We start from the raw sequence: 25,170 nt of genomic DNA, 5'->3' as shown, positions 1-25,170 counted from the left end.
TTAAAAAATGTATTTGTGCAGAACTTAATTAATCACTTTCTGGTATGTGTTTATATTTGAAAAAGAATTTTGGTCATTCTTTTGATATGCTGCAATCCAAAGTATTAAATCAATAAGTAACATTAACTATTTATAATGTATAATATATAACACTTTTTTCATCAAATACAAAGCTTTTTAATGTACCAACAATCTAAGAGGATTACATAAGGAAGAAGAAAACAAAACTATAGAAAGAAATGAAAGATTTAATACAGCATCCATTAATTCAGTCACTTTTTCCTACTTTAATAACTTAAAAACAAAGTTTCTAATATGGCAAGGAAACACTTTATTCTAATTGTGTTATTACTAAATAGTTTATAAGTTAATGTTTTATTTTTATCAATTGGATTTATCACAGATGCTTAAGAGATCTTTAAATCTTATGTGGTAGGTGTAATAATAACACAAGAACTTACAACTTAAGACATGCTAACTATTATGGTCAAATTAAGCGCTATTTTTTACATAGTGCAACAATACATGTAATATAAAATTGCATTAAATGACTGCGTTCAAACAAATTCCATAGTATTACACATATTCTACAGAAAAATACACAAATATGCTAGTTTGTGCTATAGTTATGTTTTAAAAAATATTTATTCACTTTTTTCCACAGACCCATGTTGGTCGGTTATGTAATAATGCGTTGCTGAAAACCTTTGTAAGCCTAATTACCTTAATGTGTATAAAATGAGGAAAAAATATTTTCAGATAGGTTAACGCATTATTGTTATAGTTTATAATTTAGTCTTATTCAAGTTCCTGTAACAATCGTGTCATATACGAGTAGTAAAATTTAACTGTTTTAAATTCACGTACACAATATGAAGTTGTTAACAAAAATAAAATTAGATCTTGTGCCTTATTGTACGTAAATATAAAATAGAAATGAAGATGAAGAACATGTTAAACATAAATATAATAAATGAGAATGATGTCAGCAACACGATCTACATATATCTAACAACAATTTTGTACTATGATTGACGGCATCTTTAAAAATGTGACAGTGGAACAAGTTTTATGGAACTGGTATTTTTTATCTGTTTTGTATGAAATTAATTAAAAAAAAATATTGGCCCGGAATTCGATATAACGTAGTAATAAAGTTATGATAAGGGTTTATATTTAATAATATTTTCTCTGCTTTCAACTGACTAGCTGTCGTATAATCTTGTCACAAGTCTCACATCGAGCATAAAGTTTCAGCTTATACAATTTTTAAATATACAAAGCATATAATTTGCAAAACATTGTATCACCCAGTACAATACGTCCACTCAACTCATTCATAATTGAGTATTTTAATAATCAAATCAATTTTCATAACAAGTAATCGGTTTCAATTTTTACAATTAAAAATTATGTTGTCACTACCGTACGGAGTCAATTACAAATGAAAACAATTATTTGCAGGATATAAGAAAACCTTTCCCAAAGCAGGTTTCTAATTATAGTCAAGATTTTAATTATGCATATATAACATATGCATACCGGTCGTTATCAACGGTGGGCAAGTCAGTGTTGAGAGTTCTGCCCCAAGTTAGCAAGGGCGACACGGTGCCCACCACGGGCGCAGCGCGCGCTGCACTTTTTATGATGTCCTAAAAAGAGAAAGATCAATAATGTTATCTACATTTTAATCAAACAATTAGCACAGGTAATTCATTTTTAGTGTTATAAACCAAGTTTGTATCAAGCGTCTTCGTGTTCGAGTCGTGAAGAAAGATAAAGTCACGCTTTGAAATTTTAATTAAAATATTTCGAAAGAACTATATTTTAGGTAGTATTTTCAAAAATTAAAAAAGACATAACGAAAAAGATACAACTCAAGAATTAACTTTGGTTAAGAGTAAAGGTGATTAAAAAATTCGTGTAATTTTTTTGACCTCAAGCAAAAGAAATTAATAATTAGAAAAAAAAAATTAAATTTAGTAATAAGTATTTCAAAAATTAATATCTTTCAGCCAAAATTCGCTAATGAAGCCTGTCTATTAACTTTTAATTAAATTTAAAACAAACAATCAAACTAGTATTACAACAAATCAAATTTATTTTAAATATTTTGAAAAATTATGTAAAGAAAATTTTATATTTGGAGAGTTGAATATGGAAGGCATGGTTGCGAATTTTTCCGTATTTTAATATATATTTGCAGCATTTGGACGAAATTAACCCTTAAACGTTTTTGTATAAACGTATTAAAATTATTTTCAAATTATTCATATATTATGTAGAATATTTTATAATCATGCACCGCATTTCAGAAATCCATTGCAATTATATAACTTATTTCATGCTACAAATGATATCAACATTTTGGATAATATGTTGTAAATGATTTCGGTTCGGAAAGCTTAAAAACCCTGCTGATGAACATATGCATACTAATTACTTTTATATTTTCCTGTAGGACAAAACATTCGCAGTACAATAATAACACCTAATCGGATATATGATATAACTAAAATGATAAAATGAAATGTTATTTGTTTTGATGGATTATCATAAAATCTTGGCATGCAAAATGAACGATAAAGTTACGTGATACAATTTAGTATACATGCAAAAGCATTAGTATGAGGATTAGTCACCACGCTCTTGTTCTCTCAATATCTAATTATTATATAAATATTTGGTCTAAATAATATTCCAATTTTGAAATATAACCTTTTAAGATACCTTTTTTATTTTTTAATTAATTAAATATTTTAATTCTCGCTAATAAAACTAAAATTGTAAGACACTGATTTTGAATGTGTGTAATGAGTAAAAACTCAAATGACGTGTTATAATACTATCTTATGTTTCTAAATATATAAAATGGCATGTTTGCTTATTGAATAAATAGATAATTAAAGAAATTAAAAAATTAATGAAAAAATAAATCAAGAAATAGAATTTATAATTTTTTTACATTGAAGTTATGTGACTTATAAATAAACAAAAATGACGAAATTAATTAAATTAAAACGGTAATTGCGATCCACTTTAGTTAGTTTTTACAGTAACTTAATTTTATCCTATTAATCCTTAAGGTAAGTATCGCCAAATAAAGAGGCGCGTTCTAGGCGCCAAATAAAAAAAACATGTATTAATTTTTAATAAATATTATTACAAAACTCTTGTAGCCTTGATGCCCAAGTGGCATTTGTGCATTACGTGAGTTCGAGGGGTAGGGCGCAGAGGGCGCTTAGCCTAAATCTCTTTTAAGGTAGCAAAGGTCAAGGGCTCCCTGAGGAGTCTAGGCTCGAATCACTATACATTACTGTTTCAATGGATTGAGATGACGTTGAGCTCTTAGATCGCTTCCGCGAATGTTCCATGAAGTGACTGTTTGGTTCCGCTTTGCTATCACTTATCGTACTAATACCCGTGTAGCAATTCGACTCACGGGCGCACGAGAGGGCCGAACCTAGACTTGGTCAGTTGGTATTACCCGGCTAACATTACTACCACTTCGTAAAGCGTTAGCGCTGGAATATCCACATATTATATACATCTAAGAAATTCCAGCAATGCTTCTATTAAGAATAATCGAAGGCATAAGACTGTTGTGATACACGACCCGACTTCGATACTGACGAGGCTAGTTGATTTTTGAAAGGCTGTGACCTAAAAAAATTGTGTCGTCGTGTATAGAGATGTCAAAGTTATACTAGCGAGAATTTTAGAGAACAAGATGGCGGTATAGGTCAGACACACCATGTTACCCATTAGGGTCGGGCGCCGCCGTCGCGAGCGTCGGCCGCGGCACCGACAGCGGCGGCGCCAGCCCGCGCGCCCGTACCCGCGACTCCGAGCGCGCCCCACCTCGCGCGGCCCCGCCAACGCATCGCTGCCTACCGCCGCCGGCGCCACCGCCGCTGCCGCGCCGCTCGCCCCCCCTGACACCCCTGTCTCCGCCGACCGGTCTTCGATCAAATGCGACTCCATAAAGTCCAGCGATTCCGAACTATAATTATGAAAAACATCAATGAAGCAAATATATAACATTTAGATTTTTTTAATCTGGCTTACATGGCTTTTGCGGATATTTTTGGTGCAAGGCAGGGCACAAAGGGCGCTTAGCCTAATACCTCTTTTAAAGTAGCGAAGCTCGAAGGGAACCACGGCTCGGGCCTCTATATACTTCAGTTTCACCGGATTGGGAGGTTTTGCTAAGCACTTTCGAAAAGTAAAGCCATTGATACACCCAATTCTTTTTTTACACGGTACATAGATTCATCAAAAAAATGTGCAAAAAAAATTTAAGGGTAAGTTTTGCAAATTTAATAATTGTGTAAGATGAAAAGACTGATAATGAAATTCATATAACATCTATAAAACAATGCATCTTTATTATAATAAAAAATAAATAAAATTAAAGTACAATTAAAACTCAAGGCATCAATAAGTACAAAACATAAAAAATGAAATTAGAAATAAAAATTATTTTGTAACTTTTCCTCGCTACTTAGTGCACGAGTGTACACGTTTATGACAGACTGGACCAAACATGTCATCAGTAGATACGTGAGACATGCGGATGTCAAAACTATTCCGTTTAAAGAAATTCGTTCGTCCCCAATTGCATTTTGCATCAAATTTTAATTAAAACGTGAATAGGATATGGATTCGTAAGGATTCGCGTCAGAATAAAAAAAAATATGTAAAAAAGTGTATTTCTTCTTATTGCTGAACTGTGATATTTCACAATAAAAAACCAGGCAGGTGGGAGAAGTGACTGATAGATATATATGGTAAAAAACACACTTATTCTTATCTAATTATTAATAAACACATAGTTAAATAGAAATAATATTACATTATACAGGGCGATTGGTTATAAGTGTAAAAGGTTCAGCTTTTACGCCTATTTCTTTTAAATTCTATTGATATGCGACATATGAAAATATTCTTACGGTATTATTTCTGAAACAAATGATTTTTGGATACAGTATATAATTCATGAATTGACAGCAAATGTCTTTTTTAAAGATTTTATAGATATTACTCCTAAAACCGATCATCATGTATAGTTGTAATATTAAAATTCCACTTGGCCATAGTTATGAAGGAAACATTCTTGTTGCTAAAATCCGAAACCATAAATCCTCTTCGGGTTGGAGTGGCGGATTGAACTCTCTATGATATTAATAATTTCTGAGTAAGCTATAAATAATGCTTTTACTTAGATTTAATCAATGTTATACATTTGCTTTGACATCGTTATGATATGCCCACCAAGGTTCGATCTTATGTCTGAATACATTTATAAATAGAAAAGAATTATAGATGATCATACAGTTAAGTGACCTCTGCGACCTCCAGACATAATGACACTCCTTGCTGCTAGTTATAAATATATATAATATTTATTTGTACCCACGAGCGTGAACACAACCTTAGTCTTCGATGTACTTTATATTTCTATTCTTCATTTAGTCGAAGTTTTATGAGATGTAGCTGTTTGACTATTTTCATATAAAGTAATATTATTTTTGTGCCAAATCTGCTTGGCTCTTATCAAACAATAGAATTTTTTTTTTATTCTTAGCCGGTGTTTACAACTGCCTATCTTTATGGAACACAGCTTCTTTAAGGTTAACCTTTGGCCGCTATCCCAGTTGCGTTAAGAATTTATCAGTGATTTTTTTAACTGTTTACGACAAATTGAAAATAATAGTTGCGGCACAAACATTATAAAAATGATTTAATAAGGACTTTCTTTTTTCTTTACGTAAAATTATCATTATAGTTAGTAGTAGTCATAATAGGTTTATCTTAAGTTTTTTTTACTCTACATTTTTTTCTTCCTTTTCACTTTGACCTTACTTCTATTTTATGATATTTACTTATTTTATGTACCCTTATTATTTTACCTCCGTACTGCTTAAACCGCCTTTATGATACAAAATTGGGTATTAAGTTTTTCGTTGTATTAGTAGTGTAAATAAATAAAATGTAAATAAGGATTTATTGTCTTGAATACAAGTGAAAGCGTTCGCTATGTATTTGCTATATTTAGCATGGCATAGAAAATAATAGTGTTCTCTTACTTGGCGCTAATTGCACAGTACTCGCTGAGCTGATCGTAATTGCATCCATATGTACAACACTCGTCTGCGATACCGGTTTGCCGTCTCCGCCGGACCACCGCTGCTGGTTGCTCGACCACTGCAAAATAAGTGCATTTGCTTTTATTTTTACTCTGTTACTAACTGTCCAGCTCTTAATGCCTTTTTGATTAAGATATTTTATTAAAGATGCGAATTTTTAAAGGATATCGAGTAAATATCAATATAAATTCTCTTTTTTATACTTTAAAAAATAAGTATGCCTCATTACAAAACTAAATCAACTTCAGTTGTGTTAATAGACAAAAAATAAATTTGAAATTTTATATCCAAAAATGTATCATAGATCATCAATAGCAATGTAGTGTTCTAGATAAATAACGACCAATCTATTTTTTCGACGAAATATGATTCATTTTTTAAAATTTTGTTAGACGTCACATTTACAAAACGTTTATCGGGTTATGTTACTATGAAGAAAATAGGACATCGATAAATAGGTTCCAGTTAGTTTGTAATTAGATTTCACTTATTGTATTTTTTCGTTAATATAATATGTAACAATAAGCCACTAAAGTTAATTAAGGCGTTGTACGTAAAAGTAATTAACAGGCCCTTAGCACCGCTCTTTGACAATGTTTCCTTTATGGAAGTCTGCCAGCTTATCATTCCACTTATAAGAAGTTAATTGTATTTGTTAGAAGACAAGATACTGACTAGAGCATGCAAATTGTAATTTTAAGATAGTGGAATTATAGCTATTCATTATTAAACTAATATTGGTAACCATTTTTTTGTGTGAATAGGAGATTGGTTACATATAAATTACATACATATTTCAGTAATACTATAGATATAATTTTCAAAACCTGGGTATATTTTTTGTAACATATCAATATGGTACGATTTTTTTCAACAGAAAGAAACGTTAGGAATAGAACAGACACCGACAGTTGTTAATACTAAGAACTGAGGTACAACACAAGATTTTATAATACACAATATTACACCGTCTTCACGCGTGTTACTTTGAAATTTAGTAGTACGAACAAAAAGCCCAATAATCTTATTGACGAATTTTTCTAGAGACAGTGCCTTTAAAGTGGAGCGCACTAAATCTTATAGGCCCAATAAATCCTTTCACCACTGAAATATCTATTTCTGTCTTCAGATTACACTGTATTGAATATCGGTATGAAGTGCACTGGAGTTTATGAATTCACTGGGCTATTGTGACGGCCATTCTTTTACCTCTTGTGGCTTACACATAGAGAACTAAGTTTTATTTTTCTAGATAATGGGAATTATACATTACATTGTAATGTATCATTTACATTATTTTTGAACGCACTACTTTATGGTACAGTTATAAAGATTCAGTTGTCTATCCTAGTTGTTTAACTTGAAAATACAAAAAATCATACAATATCATTTCGAATTATCTCCAGTATGTATCAATTTAATTTGAGTTCAATTAAAACATTAACATATTTGCAAGTTTATTTAATTCGGTAGGCTTTATGAAAGATTTTAGATTTTTGGACAACTGATAAAAATACAGATACAAAATACTGTGTTTAAAAATATTCGTAACACCTGTAGTTAACAATCACTCTTCGTTTTCTTTTGCTTATTTATAAAAAAACAACGACCTTCAAACATCACATGTCACGGAATAGTTTCGTGATGTAGCGATAAGGTCTGAATATGGGGTCATATTAAATAAGAGGACATGTACCTAAGTGGCCGCCTGTTTTCCTGTGATCATTAGATGTAAACACTCAAGAGGTCGCTGAATGTTGAGATAAAAACGTACTAGGAATGTATATATTGAGTGAAGTGTCTTGTATATAATTTAAATATATGAACATTTTTACAATATTAAAGCATGAAGTATAAATGTAGATTGTTATGAGCAGATAAGTAGAGCGGATTTAATATGATATGCTTTATCTTATAAATATTATTTAAGTCTTCTGCGCGGTTAGTCTTAATACTGTACGTGGGAATTATTTGAGTATATTTTTACGTTAGGACCGTGTCGTACGTTGCATCGCAACTGAGGCGAAGTGTTTGCTCTTATTTGATACATTCCAATTCGTAATGCAGCACGGTTAGATGCTTTGGCGAAACCGACTTTTTAAACTAAGGGCATGTATAATGACAATATGATTTGTGCGAAATTATTCTTGAAATTTTTGATTTAATGCTCTCTTAAGTAAATATTAATTAATTATACGACAGTAAAAATATTTAAATAACTAAGTAATCATAATGTAATTGTATAGTGAAAGTATTTTATTTTTTTATATTTTAGAAAACATATTTAGTCAAACCGTGGCCAAGTTAAAAAAGAAAGAATGTAAAATTAAACCATAAATATTAAAAGCAATACATATATCGTAGGAAAAATAAACCTCTTTGAGTATTATTTTTTCTCTAGTCCGTTTATTCCTACATTCTCATTGCTTAAGTTAATTTTTTCTTGTAATAACTACAAAAATTAATTATCTGTAAAAAATATTTTATTATTAAAAGATTCTGAGTTGCGATCAATGAGAATCAATATGAATTTATAAATACACTTAAAATTTAACCTATATGTTAAAATTTAAAGCTAGATTTAAAAAAAGAAGAAAAAAAAGGGAAAATGAAATGAAGTGCAATTTACAAGAAAGTAATTAAACGATATAATAATAAATATATTTTTTGTACTTTCTTCGTAAAATATTAATTTTACAAAGAAAGAACGAAAAATGTTTTTTAAATATTAGCTACATAGCATGAGCTATTTAACTAAATTGGTCGACGCATAAGTAATATTTAGGAGGAGTATACATACGACTAAATGATTAGCTAAGTAGGTTTGTTTGGAAACTTTTTTTAATTTACTTTTAATTCCAAACTATAAACAAATGGAGACCTATTATACAACAATGAACTATTCAACTATAATAAATTTCTGTTTATGTAATCGTATACTATCATAAACGAAATTAAATATACTACAACATGTTAAGTGATAAAATGTTTTTTATTAGACTCATATTCTCATAAACAAACTAGATTTAACCTTCTTATTCGCTATTATGATAACATTAGTCGTTAGGCGGATGTTGGCAGTTAGATTTTCTGAATATAATAGCAGTCCAGTGATAATAGTTTAATTGCAGTCAATCCGAACATGATTATAATTCCCTATAAATATTAATAAAATTTATGATATCTTAGTCATTGTCAACCAAGGTCAATATTGTTAAAATGCAGGAGTGTGGCAGAAAATGAAAAAAAAATGTTCCATTTCCATACCATTAATATTTTTTTTATTGTAAGAGTACTTACCTACACATATAAAATAAATTAAATGAAACGTTCGTAAGAATGTCTGGAATTTTTTTATTGTATGTTACAAGAAGCTGCCCGGTCACTGTTTCAATCATATATGTCCCACTACTTTAATAATTTCACTACCTCAAAATACTGTCAACAATACTTGCTACCTATTGTTTGGCAGCAGAAATAAATACTTTGGGAGTATCCGCCTACACGACCACTTGGAATAGATATCTCCTCACTATTTTTCTTTAATCTTTCTTCGAATCTTAAGTTTTCAACTTACTACTATTTTTATGGTATAATGTGCGCGCATGAACTAGTAGCCTCTAGAAGTACGTGAGTGACAGGAGCGGGCAGGTAGACAAACGACAAGCTGTCTTCTTAAATATCTCGAGTACTACTTATCTGACCGTCAATGACTAGCACTTTCGCGAAAACTATCGTAATCGCAATTGATAAATAAGGTAAAAAGAGTTATAATTAATTACAGATAATTAATTAAAAAAATATGATTATAGCGGGGCGTCTTTTACATCGAAAACATTAAACAATTATGTGCAATGTGTATGTGATAAACTCGTATGAAACTGGCTTGACCTGATATCACGTAAAATACAAAAAGAGGTAAATATATAAATACTTTTATTAAGGTACAAATATTTAACTTTATTAACACCATTATCCACTTGGAAATATTGACAGTGTACACTTATGTACGTTAAGGTAATAATGTCAGGGCGTGGAGTGGTTATAGTCCTAAAAGCTTTAAATGTACAGCTCAATTGTCATCAAAAATCTCCAATTCCTTTGCATAAAGTGGTCACTCTGAAATATGTTGTATTAAACATTCTCTCTATTGGATTGCGACAGGCCAATAACTTATGTTAGTACAAAGTCAGCAAGGACAGTAATCAATTTTAATATACAGTATTCCGATTTTGAAAAACGCTTTTTACGCATTATGTTATTTATTATTTCTGTGGCCATTATTTTTGTATAGGCTGTACCATAAGTTGATTGGCAGCAAATGACATACTTTCATTCCTTTAAAGCTTTTATACCAATCACCTTGAATACTTTCCCAATATTTTGCATGGACTTATTAATCTATATTTTTTAATGACCGGACTCTCATTGCTGCCCAAATGGTATTTGCAGGTATCCCGGGTTTGAGGCGGCAGGGCGAGGAAGGCGTTTAACATAAGGCCTGTTAGGAAGTAGCGAAGCTTGGCTCGGTTCAGCGGCCTCCCCATTCAATGAAATATTAGCATGCAGTGGATGATGCTAATTCACTGGATTGGGAGACCGCCCTACTTTTAGATTACTTGGGGGTATGCTCCATGGGGTAAGTAGGCTCAAGGCCCACTACAAGGGGACCTTAGGCTCGGGTAGTCACTAGACGATATTACCCGCTTAGCATTCTAACATAAGGGTGTCCGAGAGGACCAGATTGCGACTTGGTCGAATGCTATTGTCATAATTGGAGTAGTTATTTATGGATGTAAGAAATCTTAATTCTTACCAGTAGGAACATCCCAGGAGGGGCTATTGTACTTGTGGCAGATTCTGCTCATGGCTTCGCCTAGATTTCTTCCACAAAGCTTTACTGGGGCCGCGTCCGCCCGCGAAACCCAAAGCATCGCCGCTGCTAGAACCGTTAACTGCACTGCCTTTGACACTAACATCTTTCTATCTGAAACAATTATATTCACATTTTAGATTTTCTTCTTTAATGTTCATAGTATTGACAGTATTTTGAACTAAAATAGATGATAAATTTAAACAAGATTATAATGGTATGAGATTATTATTGAAAATGACTTTATTTTAGTTAGTAATTTAAATATAGTGGATTTCGCACGTCATAGAAGCGAATAATAAATATTTCCTAGTGATTGATTATGGTATGTATAATATGTTTCGATAAACAGACATACCGCAAAATTATATCTAGCAAGAGTTTATTTTTAAACGACAGTAAAGAAGACGAAGTTGTGACTGCACGTAGATTGCGAAGCCTATGCTTTTATAGCGTAGGGCAGATGTAATACGATACAAGTAACGCCCTTTGTAATCTGATACTGATACTTTTCATTTCCTAAGTATGGTAATTTTATACGGTGAAATGCATTTTTTTAAGTAAAGAAATAAAACAGTATCCAATTTTGTTTTATAAAAATTTGGGCAAATCATTGAAATGATTTTGGTTTTATTGTAAAATTGATAAGAATACATTGAACTATACAGTTTGCTTTACATTGTACGTTTTTCAGTTTGACAGTATATAGAAAGAAGTAAATCGTCTTTTCTAAAAACTCTGATTATGGCCCTGGTTATAGTTAGCATAGATCTTAGGCGTTGTAGTTAGTGAAATCATAGATATATCTTGATACGATTTCCTATACAGAAGCCATTATAACGTGGCGGGATTTTGGTTATTAATGTAAAAGTTTTTAAGGAGTGAATGTATTGTTTATTTAATACTGTCAATGAATGTGTGGCACATGTTATCCAAAAATCAATGACTGAAAAGGCCGTTAATCAGACAAAAAATAGTTACTAAAAAAAGTTTCCCTTTTCTTGAAACTTTAATCATTTTTGCATTTTGAAATTTGAATCAACAAATTAAAAAAATTGCAAAAATAAAGAACTACATAATGCGGTTTAAAAATAATATAAGAAGGGTATTATAAAATTAATACATGGTTATTGCAAATTTTTTTTTTAGTTTTGTTGTCGGGTAAAGTTTCGATCCGCCGTTATTGTTGCAGTCGAAAATTTTAAAGTATATTCGTATATTTTGTAAACCATTTAATCTCGACAGCCACGACATCAATAACAGTATTAAGAATATTGCTGTCGTAGAACTAAATGTTCGGTACAAAATGATTGTGTACACTTGAGATAAAAATTTAGATTCCATTTGCATGATATTATGAAGCGTTTGCAAAATATATTTCTGTCATGATATCGTTGGTTCACTTCAAAGGCCTAAACAATACGTTAATTTCGTGCATAAACCTCATTCCCATTTGAATATTACTTAAAATAAAAATATTCATACTTATCAGCAGAAAATTGGTATAAACGATATGACAGGACTTTTTTGAATTATAATGTAGTTCGTTCGAAAAAAATCGAAGAGAATTTACATTTTTTTGTGCTATGTAACAATTTTACTTACATATTCGTAATTCTTGTTTTGTTTTAAATAAGATGTTATGCGTATAATTAGTAATGAATTATTAACAGTTAATGAAATGTTCCTGGTAGAAGATATAAAACGCGATGAGTATTTAGTTTTCTCCTCAGGAGTCCAAACCTAATACTGATTTGATTAAAGTATTTCCAAAAAAAAAATAAACAACTATTGTCTAAAAAAACAATATACGAAAGAAAATACTCCCAGTATTGGCAAAACTTTCGCAAGTGTTTACCTCTGTATTTCACATAACTGTAATATAATTTTTTCATTTATTTTATCCAAACTAATAAACATTACTTTGAGCGTGTTTTATGATTTTAAAAATTATGGTCGCTTGCATTTTTTGAACGTTTAAAGTTTTCATTACGTTTTGTTAATAATATTATACTAAAAGCTTTGGTTATACAGAGCATATGTACGTATAAATTAAGTATATTTAATTTGGAAGGAAAATAATTACTTTCTTATATATAATTACAAAAAGCCGCTTTGCCAAAAAAAAATTATAGCGACTAAACGACTAAGCGTACACAGATGACTTCACCTTCCTCTCTTCATTCATAAAAATACAAATCAGCTTCTTCCTTTTCTTAAGTATTATTCCAAGAATAGTCAAGGTCAGTCAACTAAATCATTTTAGATTTGCTGTAAGATGAAAACATACGTATTTAATGAACGTGCTTTTTTTATAATACATAGCGATGTTTTTGAAGCAAAACTTTGATTTTAAATCTAGAACATAGTCGTCGTTAAAATATAAAATTGACGTTAAACAATTGCTATCGAATGTGAAGGGACAGGCTGTGAAGGGACTGGAGCCGTGCTTGTGCGGCGGTGATAGTGTAAAGGATAGTAAACGGAAGGCCGCACTTGAGTTGATTGCGAGGGCGTTGACGGGACACTCCGAGGGAGGGCGAACAGATTACGAAAGAGTAACAGACGCAATGCATTTGCGGCGACACTACAGTGCTCTTTGCACTTACTCTCTGCAAATGGACTTTGGTTATGACTATATATTTGTTTTATACTTCTTTGTGTACAATGTTTAACGTTACTTGTTCAAAAAATTAACAATTTTAGACACCAATTACGTTAAAATTTAGCTTTCAAAACATGTTTTCAATTAACGGTAACAGTCAAAGAACAACAACTCATTGCTTTAATAAATTTCCACTTACAAAATAATAATGTATTCACATTTGGATATAATCTTGTTGTTGCAATATAAACTGCGTGGCAAAAGATTGTAATTGTTTGCGTATAATATATATAATAATATATTATACTTCATACCTAAATGTATTGTTGTATCCATTTAAGTCTTTTGTAATGCATTTATTTATATATTACCTTGCCTTGTCTCAGCTGCAGGAACATAACAAGGATAATTGTACAACTACGCAGGACACAAGTTTTTTCATGAACATAAACACCACAATATCCAATTTTTAAAAAAAAAATATGTGTTCAAATTCAGACAAGTTCAGTAAAAGCTTCCTTTTTTAAATGTGTATGTAACAGAATAACAAAATATGTATATTTTGTTATCAGATTGTTTGTACCCGTGCAGGTACGAAGCGTTGTTAGAATATCCCCTGTTTATTTCCTAATGATTAAGAAAGATCTCGAAGCGTTAGTAAGAACGGTACGTTTATGTAATCAGCGCTGGTTTTCCAATCTGCAAAAATAGTTAGGCTAGAATATGGAACTCGAATTCTAACTACGTAATGGACACTAAAGTCTGCGTTAAATTTTTGTGAAACAATTACTTCTTTTTATGATGTTTAACTTTATAAAAATTACAGGATAAACAGAGGGTAACCGCTTTTTTATCCGTTCCCGCGTTCTCTCTTAAGGTCTAGTCTTTACAGCGTCAATATCATTTGATACCCATTAATACATAGTCCTTAATAAACTATCGTTTACGGGATATCTTTGCAGATCTACGTTGTAGAACCCAGGACATTTAAATAGCATTTTTATAAAACGAACATATGTTACGGCTTATATTAAATCATTTTTACCCAATGAAAAGGCTGACATTTTTTGTTTAAGCCACATTCATTTTAATGTGCGTTTGCTCTGCTTATGGTATGTAAAGCAAACAAAGCATTATGTTATTTTGACCGTCTTATAAATGTAATGCAATAACAAGACATTGACTTAATAGTCTTACAGATTGTATATGAACCACTTATTTTAAAATTTTATTAATGTTAGTTATGGATGTCTGTAAATGAGTAGCAAGATATAAATAAGTTGCATTGTTGATGTTTTTAATACATAAAAAAACAGTATTTTTTAACCTTCATTGACACGTGACCGCGGCGGTACATCGTAATAACTGCGACTCTACCTTATCGGTGTTCCGTTTTTCATAAAATCAATTTTTGTTTTATTCGTGTATGGTATAAAAGTTCCTTACTCAAAATTAGTTTATTAACTTTTTGTCCACTTTCAAGCTTTAGATTAAGAAAGGTATAGTATTTTGAGCTAGTTTGATTTCCAAGTTCTCCACAAGCTAAACTAATTGTCACAAAAATTGTAAATTAAGTATATTTTATTCACAAATTATACAAACGGATTGTATACAATCCGTTTGTTCAATTTGTGAGGGAAGAAAAGATATAAAAAAGTTAATAAACAAGATGGCAGTAATGATTCGCTTAGTATATATGTAATACAGTTACATACAAGATTATGAATATTTTACGATGCTACAGTTTTCGTATTTTATTTTACTTTTAATAAAGAAAATGTAAAAGATACTCCCCTACTTTAATTAAACAAAAAAATATTATATTTTTTGATTGACTAATTTTACTAAATGGTTAATTTAGTGGACATGTTAGGTAAAGCCGGGCTTAAGTTATTAGGACACGGAGGAGGTACTTTATCATAAATATTTGCGATGTACTAGTATTAGTTCAGGACCTCATTAAAGTTAATTTATTTTAGAGCATTCAAAAATTCGAGTGTCCATGTAACAAAGAAATTAGCCAATGGAAAGTAGTTTGGATGTCTCTTAAGGGATTGGATGTAAAAAAAAGTTGTTCGTGTAGTAACTGTAAAGTTTGTATAAAACAATATAAAAAAATTAAATGTCTAACAAACGCTTATTAATTCTTTGCGTATGCAAAGATGGTAAAAGTTGTATGTGTAAAGATTTAAAGGAGTGAATGTATAGAACTATACATTTGCTCTCTATCCAAAAATCAATGGTTTCTGAAAAAATTCAATTTAATGTTGTTGTGAAATAAATGAATACTAAGAAAACTCGTTAAATATCGAAAAATTCTTTGAAAAATTTATTGATATTAAAATTAATTATTGGTTACTGTTTATTTCTGCACACTTTTTATTGCTAGAAATTATTGGCCTGTCGCATTCTAATAGAAATAATAAGCAAATGTTCTATATTTCAGGTTAATGAAATAGATGTAAAGCTTTTTATTGACAAATTAGCTATACATCCATCTTTTTACACCTTTTACAAGTATAACCAATCACCCTTTTGATTGTTATTTTTTGTAGAAGCGCTAAACTGGTTTTTCTTTTGCATATTGGCCATGTGGTTGCTCTGTTTCTTGTTGCCATGGACATTAGTATCGGAGATTGTGCCGAGTAAGTGTAGTGTGTCGTCACTGGACAGTCAATCGGTCACATGTGGGGCGCGTGCGTGACGGACTCCGGAGGGCTCCGAGCCGGTGCTCGTGCACTCGATTGGATAATTACACGGATCTCTCGCTCGCTGGATCTTCAGCCTTGCTACCTACTTATACGTTCTAGTGTTAGAAGATTTATGTGTGGTCTAATGCGAAATTTGAACGCGCTTCTGCCGTACTATTATGTATGGACTTTTGCCGAGAACTGTTATTACATACGAGTGCCTTTTGCAATTTAGTAATCAAGTCGTCTCGTAGCAACAAGACTTGCACGTCTCGTTTTATCTAGGCATGTCTTATTAACATCGTCGAGCATTACATTAATGCATGCGTCGGGTTTGTGTTATGTCGCGACCGCGCTATTAAAATTCTTTCGAGATGCAACAATGTTAAGTGCAAGCATAAACCATCTATAAAGTACATTATATGTAAGAATAGATCAAAAGCAAATATGTTATAAAGATATTTGATAGGTCGTGTAATGATAGGTAATATTCATTTCAAAATTATATAAAACAGGCAAACGGGGATAGCTGCTCAGATAATCCTTAAAGTTAAGAACACATGAGTTCATTCAGCACGAATGAAGTTTCGATCGAGAATATCTATACGATAAACGGAACAAAAATACGGATAAATCATATACCGGCAATAAAAACTAAGGTTAAAATTGTCTATTGGACAATTTCCATATGTAATAGAAACGAACTAATTGCGCGAACTTCACGGATAACCTAATATTTTACCTTACGTTATGTTAAATATTTATCACAAAAATTAGTTATATTCAGTAGCAAAACAAAGCTGTTTTAATGTAAAGCAATCTTTGAACGCTTAATTTTGTAATATCTCGAAAACATATATAAAAGTTTTATGATAGGAAAACAATATTTATGTATTATTTTATAACCATTTTTTTAAAGTAAATCACTAGCAATAATTTTGTCGTTTTTACTTATCACGCAGAATATTAATTGGATTGGCTAGAGATTAGTATTTCACGTCAGAATTATTCTGTAGACTAAATGTCACAATTGAAACTATTTTTCTTATCTTTATCTTTCATAACAGTAAAAGAAAAATATTGTGAATTTAAACCTTTTTTATTTACACATGGATACGCTGAGAGTGAAATAAACTTTATTACTATTATTATTAAGAATATATTTTGGTCGCGTTATATTTTAACGCTTTACAGCGGAATAGTTTAGTTCGTCATTAAAACAGATAAACTTGAGTAATAGCAAAATGAATAAACAATAAAATTAAAAATTAATTACTTAAATTAATAATAAGTATTTTTCATATTAATAATACTTGATTAAATCAAAATACGCTTCCAAATTGATTACTCAGTTATTTGACGGTATTGGTACAAAGTTATAGTTAAAAGTTTGAAGGGTCAAATGTATAGACGGGAACCATAATTGATATTTTGCGGGCGGTCAGTGGCACTACTTGCCAGAGAGGCCGAAACATCTAAATAAGTTGCACCATCTCCCCACGGCTACTAATCAGTACATCTTTTCTACACAATTTTAAAATAACTTTGTGTAAAAATGATTTTACTGATTCTGATCTAGCATAATTAAAATGTCTATCCAATTTCCTTTATTCTTTATTGCGTTTAGTATATTTATTTGTATTTTTCTCTGTTTCAAAAAAACTAATATAAAATTTGAATTTTTTAAATTTCCATATAAGAGAAAATAAAAACTAAAAGGTGCCATAATTTAGTATTTAAGTAGCGTCTACGTACGATCAGCAAAAGATAATTAAATTAGTGAACATACGCGATTTTGAATTAAAAAATCTGTACAGATTTCGGTTTCAGTTGTGCTACTGTTTAGTGTTGATTATTTTTATATTGAAGAGTAAGGTTGCTATAAGCATTACTAGTAAACATGGAAATTAAATTACCTTTTTATTTGAAATCTCTTACATAAACTCTATTATTTATACAAGATAAGAATATAAAAAAGTCTTTATAATTTTTTTTCTATTGCAAAATATTTAATACTAAAAATATTTTAAGACCACGAATATGTAAAATGTAATGATTTAAATTAATTAGAACAGTACCTAGAGATATGATTAATTAAGTAAACAGACACGATATTAATAAAATAATAAAAATGAATAGTAAATATATTATGAAGCACGTTTCGATTAGACAAAATATTTTGTTTACCGATTCGCCACGCTTATAAATTTTGTTTCATTTTAAACGCTGGATAAGTTACCAAATAATTACTGTTATGAAGATATATTTAATTTCATTGTTTGCCACTCTAAAATTATTTAATGTTACTGAGAATCTCAATAATAGAAAAATGTTAATAAATAACTATAATTATCAAAGTAATAGTTTTATTTTAATTAAAAATCATACCTGGTATCTGCGTAACAAGATCTCATAATTAACAATAAAAGAAAAAGTTTAATGTTATAAGTTATTTTTATTTATTTGTGTCACTTTATAAATACGATGTATGTTAATAATCATAGGTAAGTTTAAACTTTATTAGTAACACCGAATAAGATTAAAAAAATACAAACTCGCTACTTCCACTTTGGGAACCACTGAGCCAGACGACACTCACATTAAGAGACAATATTACTCTCCATGTGGTTCTTCGAACTCCGTTACAAAGTTTTTTAGTTGTATCAATAATAATAGTGTCAGGAGGTCTGGTTATTTTATTTCCTTTAATATTCTAGACCTTTCGTCAATATTAACGTAAAAAGTTAAGCATCTCTGTTGGTATATCATTGATAACACATTGTAGCTAGAAACTTTTATGGCGAAAAGCTTGTAACACGTATCTTACATAGTAAGTAATAAACGTTTACGTTTAGCAGATTTACTTGTAACGAGCGAAAGCCCTGTCAGTGGCATTATTCTCGCATTCTCGGCATTTTAATTATGGCAAATTGGATATAGTTCCATTTTATAAAATAAACATCTACTTTGAGATGGTTAGAATTTTGGAAAAAAATTAAGTGTTATTATTTTTGCTTTTATTCGATTTGTTTTAGTGTTTAATAATATCACGATTTTGAAATTTGGTCGATACGACATACTTGGTACAAATGATTTTGCCGGAAGCAAAGACCGATACACTGTTTTGCGTCTTGTCTCCACAGTCATTGTTAAACATTTTAATAGTAAACATTTAAGATAAAGATAAGAAAACGCATTCCAGTCGGATTTGTTGAAACGTACACAATCTTGTCTTTTATTCTTTATTCCACGTCTATTCATAGCTCATTAATCTTAATCATGTTTCATTCATCTGTCAATGATAAGATGGTTATTTAAAAGAAATGTAGTGTATCACTTTGTTATTTATGGATGAACGGATGGCACGAGACAAGGTCACAGGTGATCGTATGCCACTGGCCGTGCACTGAACGCTTTCGACCCCACTTTAAAAGATGACCTCGCAAAGTTCATCAATTTCGCGACGGTCGGATTTGTTTGCGAAAACTTAAACGGCTTCGATAAGTGTTTTGTTTTAGCCAAACTTATCAACTTATCGTTTGCCAGCTTCGTTTAATTGATATATTTAAAATTACTTAACATGGTAAAAACGGAATTGGTATATGTCTATAATTAATTCGGCCAATGTTGCTAACAATCTAAATAAAAAACAAAGTTGCCAATAATAGTCAGAGGTTAATTAGGTTAGAATAGTTATAAACCTGATAGACAAGCTAACGAGTTTATCGGGCCGCAGATTACTTACCATATGTAAATGTGAAAGTTGCATATTTTCATTCACGTCCCTCGTATTTATCTTATAAAACCATACCTCATATCTTCTTTATATCTTTTCCTGACATTTTGAAAATTTTGCGTATTATTCAAAAAAAAAAATACTTATTAAAATATTGTGTAGTGTTCGTTTTTCTACAGCATTTTGCAATTTAACTTAAATACATATTTAATCTGTCAATTCAATAACTGTATATGATGTGTATTAATTAAAGTTTAAGTGTATTATTCAATTGAAAAATAAATTAATAAAAATATACTTTTGCTAAAGCAGCAAGCAAATTATTATTTTTAACTAAAAGACATTTTTGTTAGCATAAAACAGGGTTGTATACGCCTACAATAAGCAAACAACATTACAAATTAATACACCATTAAAATCTTTTCTAAAAAACTACACTTAAATTATATTGCTGTTGGCGTGCACTTTATAATAAATAAATATTTTTTTTAAATTAAATATTATGATTTCGTTTTGACAATTGTAAATATGATATTTTTTATATTGTACGAGATCATTTTATTAGGAGTTATTATCATCATATCAGTTGATAGGCGTCTACTAGAAGGCATAGGCTTCGCTCTAAAATTAATATAATAATGTAATGATGGATTTATGTAAGGATTATGAAAATAGATTTGACTTACCTTTGTATACGATGGGCTGTGTGGTTTTGTACCGCTGTTCCGACCGCGACCGTCGTGGGATGTAAGCAATGTTCGCGGTTCGTATCGTAGTAGAGAATGTAGAGGAGTTGTATGCGCGGGAGTGGACCGGCCGCAGACGTGTCGCACCGCACGCTAGAGCGTCGTTCTCCGGCGCTGGTCACGCTGTGCGGTCGCTGCGCTTGCACACGCTTATAACAGCGGTGGGCGGCGCGCGGAACGCCCCGCAACATACCTGCCCGCCCCGCAACTCGCCGCTACACTCTACATCTTTGTATGTTCTCTTCAAGTTTTTCCTTTTCGTGGAAAATTATACTGATGCCAGAAATATAAAACAACTACATAAGTAATCCATTTTATTATACATATACAGAGTAATTGGTTATGCAATAAACATTTATTCTTACGAATGGTCTACTGCCAGGCACGGAATAATTGAAAGAAACTCGATAGGAACTCTTTCAACCCCAATTTTACATTTTTTTCTGTCATAGATTGTCTTCTTGTAACATGAGAATCAGCATGGTGCTAAGCCCCCGCATGTGTATCTACTACAAAATCTTTAATATAATATATAATACTATGCTTTGTTGTAGAATCTTGCTTTAATATGAGCTTTTAATTTTTCTATGAGTGTAAAAGTTTAAAAGGTGATTGTATAGTTCATTTGTCAGCAAAAAGCTTTAAAGCTTTTACAACTATTCTGCAGTAGTAAAACCATCCTGTATAAAGTGATCTCTCTAAAATATGATACATAATTTTTTTATTAGAATGACATAGACAAATAACTTTTGGCTGCAAAGTTTGCTGGTAGTAAACAATAATTTTATTATAATATGTATTAATCTGAATTGTAAAAACCGATATTTATTACTATATTATCATTACGTTATTTATTATTTGGAAAACTATTCATTTTTGGATAGGGTGTGTCATATATTAATTGCCAGCAAATGAGCTCTACATTCGTCCATTTAAAGTTTCTATACTGAAATCATCTTTTATACAAAAAAAAAAAGTTTTGGATGGCATCTCTATTATACAAATACATAAACCTTTTATTATGTGTAGGGCCACTTTAAAAATCTTTAACGGGTATCGATTTTTATAGATAAAAACATACTATTTATCTTATCCACTTTTGAATTTATATGAATCACACGAAACAATAAAAGAATACTTCTTTAGTAACATGAATATTCTTATTAATTTTAACACTACCAACGCCTGTTTACATCTAGGTTGACCATTTAAAGTTTCTTTGGGTAGATATATGATGATGATACATAAGATTATGTATCGAATACATAGCCTCATAATAATTTAACAAAAAAACTTAAATTAGCGAGCCTAATTTTCACCTACCAAAACCTAGACGACGCTAAGTGCTATAACGTTAAACGAATGTAGCTAATATTCATGTTGGATTTTAGCTCGAGTAATCCGAGTCCTTAGAAAATAAATCTGACTGGCCTTTACTCCAGAACTCTATGACCCCAGCAGCATCATGTTAGTCTGTAGACTGGTATATTTCGCAGAATCATAATATCGCGCAGAATAGGTATCATTTGAACTTGGCAATCCGCTAGCTTGTTTAGGTTATTTTAGTTTTTAACGGACGGAACTGTGGCGAGCCTGTTCTGAGTGACAGTCGTAACTAACCTACCTCGCCTCCGATTTGGATTTGCGTATAAGTTTTCTCGCTGGCGTGATCGTTGTCTTTTACGCCCATGATACCTTGATGTTAGCCGGTGGGGACAACTTATTAAACTTCTATTGGGGACAACTTCAATTTTCTGATTATTAATTACCTGCCACTGTTTATTATTTTATGGAGCTTGCCACTGCTGAGCTGGTTAACATAACCAAAAAAGCAGTTGCCGGTATAATGCGGAGGTAAAACAGCAACCGAACTCTTAAATTAGTTAAATTATCACTATCATCATTTCAGGCACAGGAGGTCCACTGTTGGGTATAGGCCTCCCTATAGATTTTTTATGGGACCAATTGGAAACGGGCTGCATCCAGTTTCTTCCGACGACCTCAATAAAGTTGTCTATCTGTCTTGTGGGCAAGTGATATTAACAATATAAAACTTCAGGAAGACAGTACAATGTCATAAATGAATTTTCAAATGGATTAAATCCAATATTTAATGTACAATGTTTGATAAATAGCCGTTATATTACAAAACGATGTAAGCTAAAATGCTTAATCCTGTTCAGTCTTCAATCAAGGTTCACTCTAAACCTACACGTGGACATTCATCTATTCCTTTATAAACTGTTAAAACAGAAAAAAATTATTGTTTTAAACACGAGGGCCACCTCGTATGCGAGATACGATACGAAGAACACGATACATGTTTCGTCTTAAAACACCTCATCGTTTTCATATTGTATTTCTGTTAGTTATTATTGTTTATTGTCAAACGGGTTTGTTTAGTTTCTTAAACGTGCTTCTTTTGTCGTCTTGAAATCGGACGAGTAGTTAATGCACGTATAATGATGTATTATACAGGGTGATTGGTTATAGATATAAAAGCTGTCAAAAGGGTGAATGTACAGTTTATTTGTCAACGGTCTTAAAAATAATACATAACATAAAAATATTACATTAACTAGCGTTTACAAAATTTGCATTACTACCTATTTAAATTAATAAATGTTTCTATCTGTCCTCATATATCCTATAGATACTCGAACGTTTCTTATTTTCTTCGTCTGTACGCGAAGGTTTAAGAATCATCTTAACCTTCCGCATCTTTTAAATTTTATTCGATACCCTGGACACCTGCTAAAGGCAGCCATACTACCTTTTTTGATTCTTGTATGGATAGGAGAAATTTTACAGGATAAATAGTCTCACTACACCAACGTATTGTTTTTTGGTAAGAGTAGACAGTAATGTGTGTATTTTTTTATTTTAAGGGTACACATAATGGGCAACAGCCAGAGTACAATACAGTACATAAAATATCTTACATTTTTAAAGGTTTCAAGTCACAATAATTTTTTAAAGGTACAGGGAATGGGGTTAAATATATTGAATGCCTTCAGTGTCTAATTTAATTTATTTATAGATATTTTTTATAGAATTGAAAAAAGGTATTATTTTTATTAATCCCTTTTTGTAAGAGGTGTGCGTTTAGTGTGGTTGGTGTTAATTTATTGCGACTATAGTAATAGTGAACTAAAGTAAAGCGAAGTTCTCACCCTGATCGTGACCGTCATTTTAGGCATCTATTTGCAATGTAGTCGTGGCCAGGAAGGTTTTATAGCCTTTTTACAGTCTCCTGTCATTTCTGCCTTAGCGGAGCATTTTGCATGCATGGACTTAGAGGAATGAATCCGTAAGAATTACTCTCTCTCTTTCTCTCTCAACAGAGCGATTGGTTTAAGGTCCAGAGGCCTTTGAATCTTCAGTCATTCGCTCTGTCCTAGAGAACAAGTCTGTCCATAGTGATTTGCCCGCCTCTAAGTATACAAAATTTCGATAATGAATTCAGAGAAACGTTACTTGATCTTAGGCCTTTCTTTTTTAACTAAGTCCCCTCCTACGGGGACCCCTCGTATCCCCCTATCTTTTGTGGGACAGGGACTTTGTTTTTATTTAATATTTTTTCGCGGTCTTTTATTGTTCCTCCTATGATCTTTCATTCCTTTATTTTCTTTTTTTCTGCAATTCTTCTTTCTTTCCCTTGCACATCCATTTTTCCTTTTATTCGATACCACTCTTTCTTTTCCTCATACCTTAACAATTACAATTTCTTTGATTTTATTCTATGTCACATTTTTGATCTACGTCGTACCTTCCATATACCTCCTATTGCATTCGTTAAGCGTTCCCAGCCTAAGTTGTCGCTTGACGAATGATGGATGACGAAAGATGGGGCATTCCTCATAGTTCGGTCTTCATTTGCACTTCGGGGACTTCACTGCACGTCCTTGGCCAGTTGATCCGTCCTCTCATTCCCCTCCATCCCAGCGTGCGCTTTCGCCCAGTATAACCTTACATCCTTTCCTGTTTCTCTCACTTTCATAATATTCTCTTTCACTCTTAACGCTAAGGGATGGAAGATGTCAAATCTTGTGACTGTCTTGAGAGCGGACCGCCAATCGCTTAGTATGGCGCATGACTACCCGGCCGCGTACCCTGTCGCTTCCGCTAATGCTAGCAGCTCTACCTGGTATACATTGCAGAAGTCGGGCAGCCTTCTCGCCTTCCTCCAGGCAGGAGAATTTCACACCAAACTGACCCGACGTGTGTGGTAGTCTCAGATCCGCAACATTTATTACGAGTTAAAAATATGAATGTGGGATAAGTATGGGAAAATGGAAATGCTTGGGATAAGTAATTCTTTTTTCTATTAATTCTAACTCGTATCGCTAGGGTGTTTTACCTACGATATGT

The 25,170-nt window shown here is 31.6% G+C and overlaps 1 protein-coding gene across 3 annotated transcripts; it reads right to left on the bottom strand.

Moving 5' to 3' along the window:
- Positions 1–325: 325 nt before the first annotated feature.
- On the bottom strand, positions 326–20,907 carry LOC137928818 (insulin-like growth factor I). 3 transcript variants are annotated; one of them, XM_068771803.1, is made up of 5 exons: positions 20,740–20,907; positions 10,966–11,136; positions 6,090–6,207; positions 3,862–4,003; positions 326–1,652 (listed from the first exon to the last, which is right to left on the bottom strand). In XM_068771803.1, exons 2-5 carry the CDS (start codon positions 11,126–11,128, stop codon positions 1,518–1,520), a joined length of 558 nt encoding a protein of 185 aa, XP_068627904.1. In that variant the 5' UTR covers positions 11,129–11,136; positions 20,740–20,907; the 3' UTR covers positions 326–1,517. The 3 variants fall into 3 exon arrangements, with proteins under 3 accessions (XP_068627904.1, XP_068627905.1, XP_068627906.1); XM_068771804.1 differs by having other exon boundaries at positions 3,895–4,003; XM_068771805.1 differs by having other exon boundaries at positions 1,563–1,652; positions 3,839–4,003.
- Between the last annotated feature and the right edge of the window lie 4,263 nt (positions 20,908–25,170).

This window comes from Battus philenor, unplaced genomic scaffold, assembly GCF_028537555.1.
Source record: "Battus philenor isolate CCGP_79_NKW_IND1 unplaced genomic scaffold, ilBatPhil1.0.hap1 SCAF_4, whole genome shotgun sequence".
In the NCBI taxonomy this organism is placed as follows: Eukaryota; Metazoa; Arthropoda; class Insecta; order Lepidoptera; family Papilionidae; genus Battus; species Battus philenor.
Note: the sequence above shows the minus strand (reverse complement) of the source record. Positions and strands in the feature narration are given on the sequence as shown.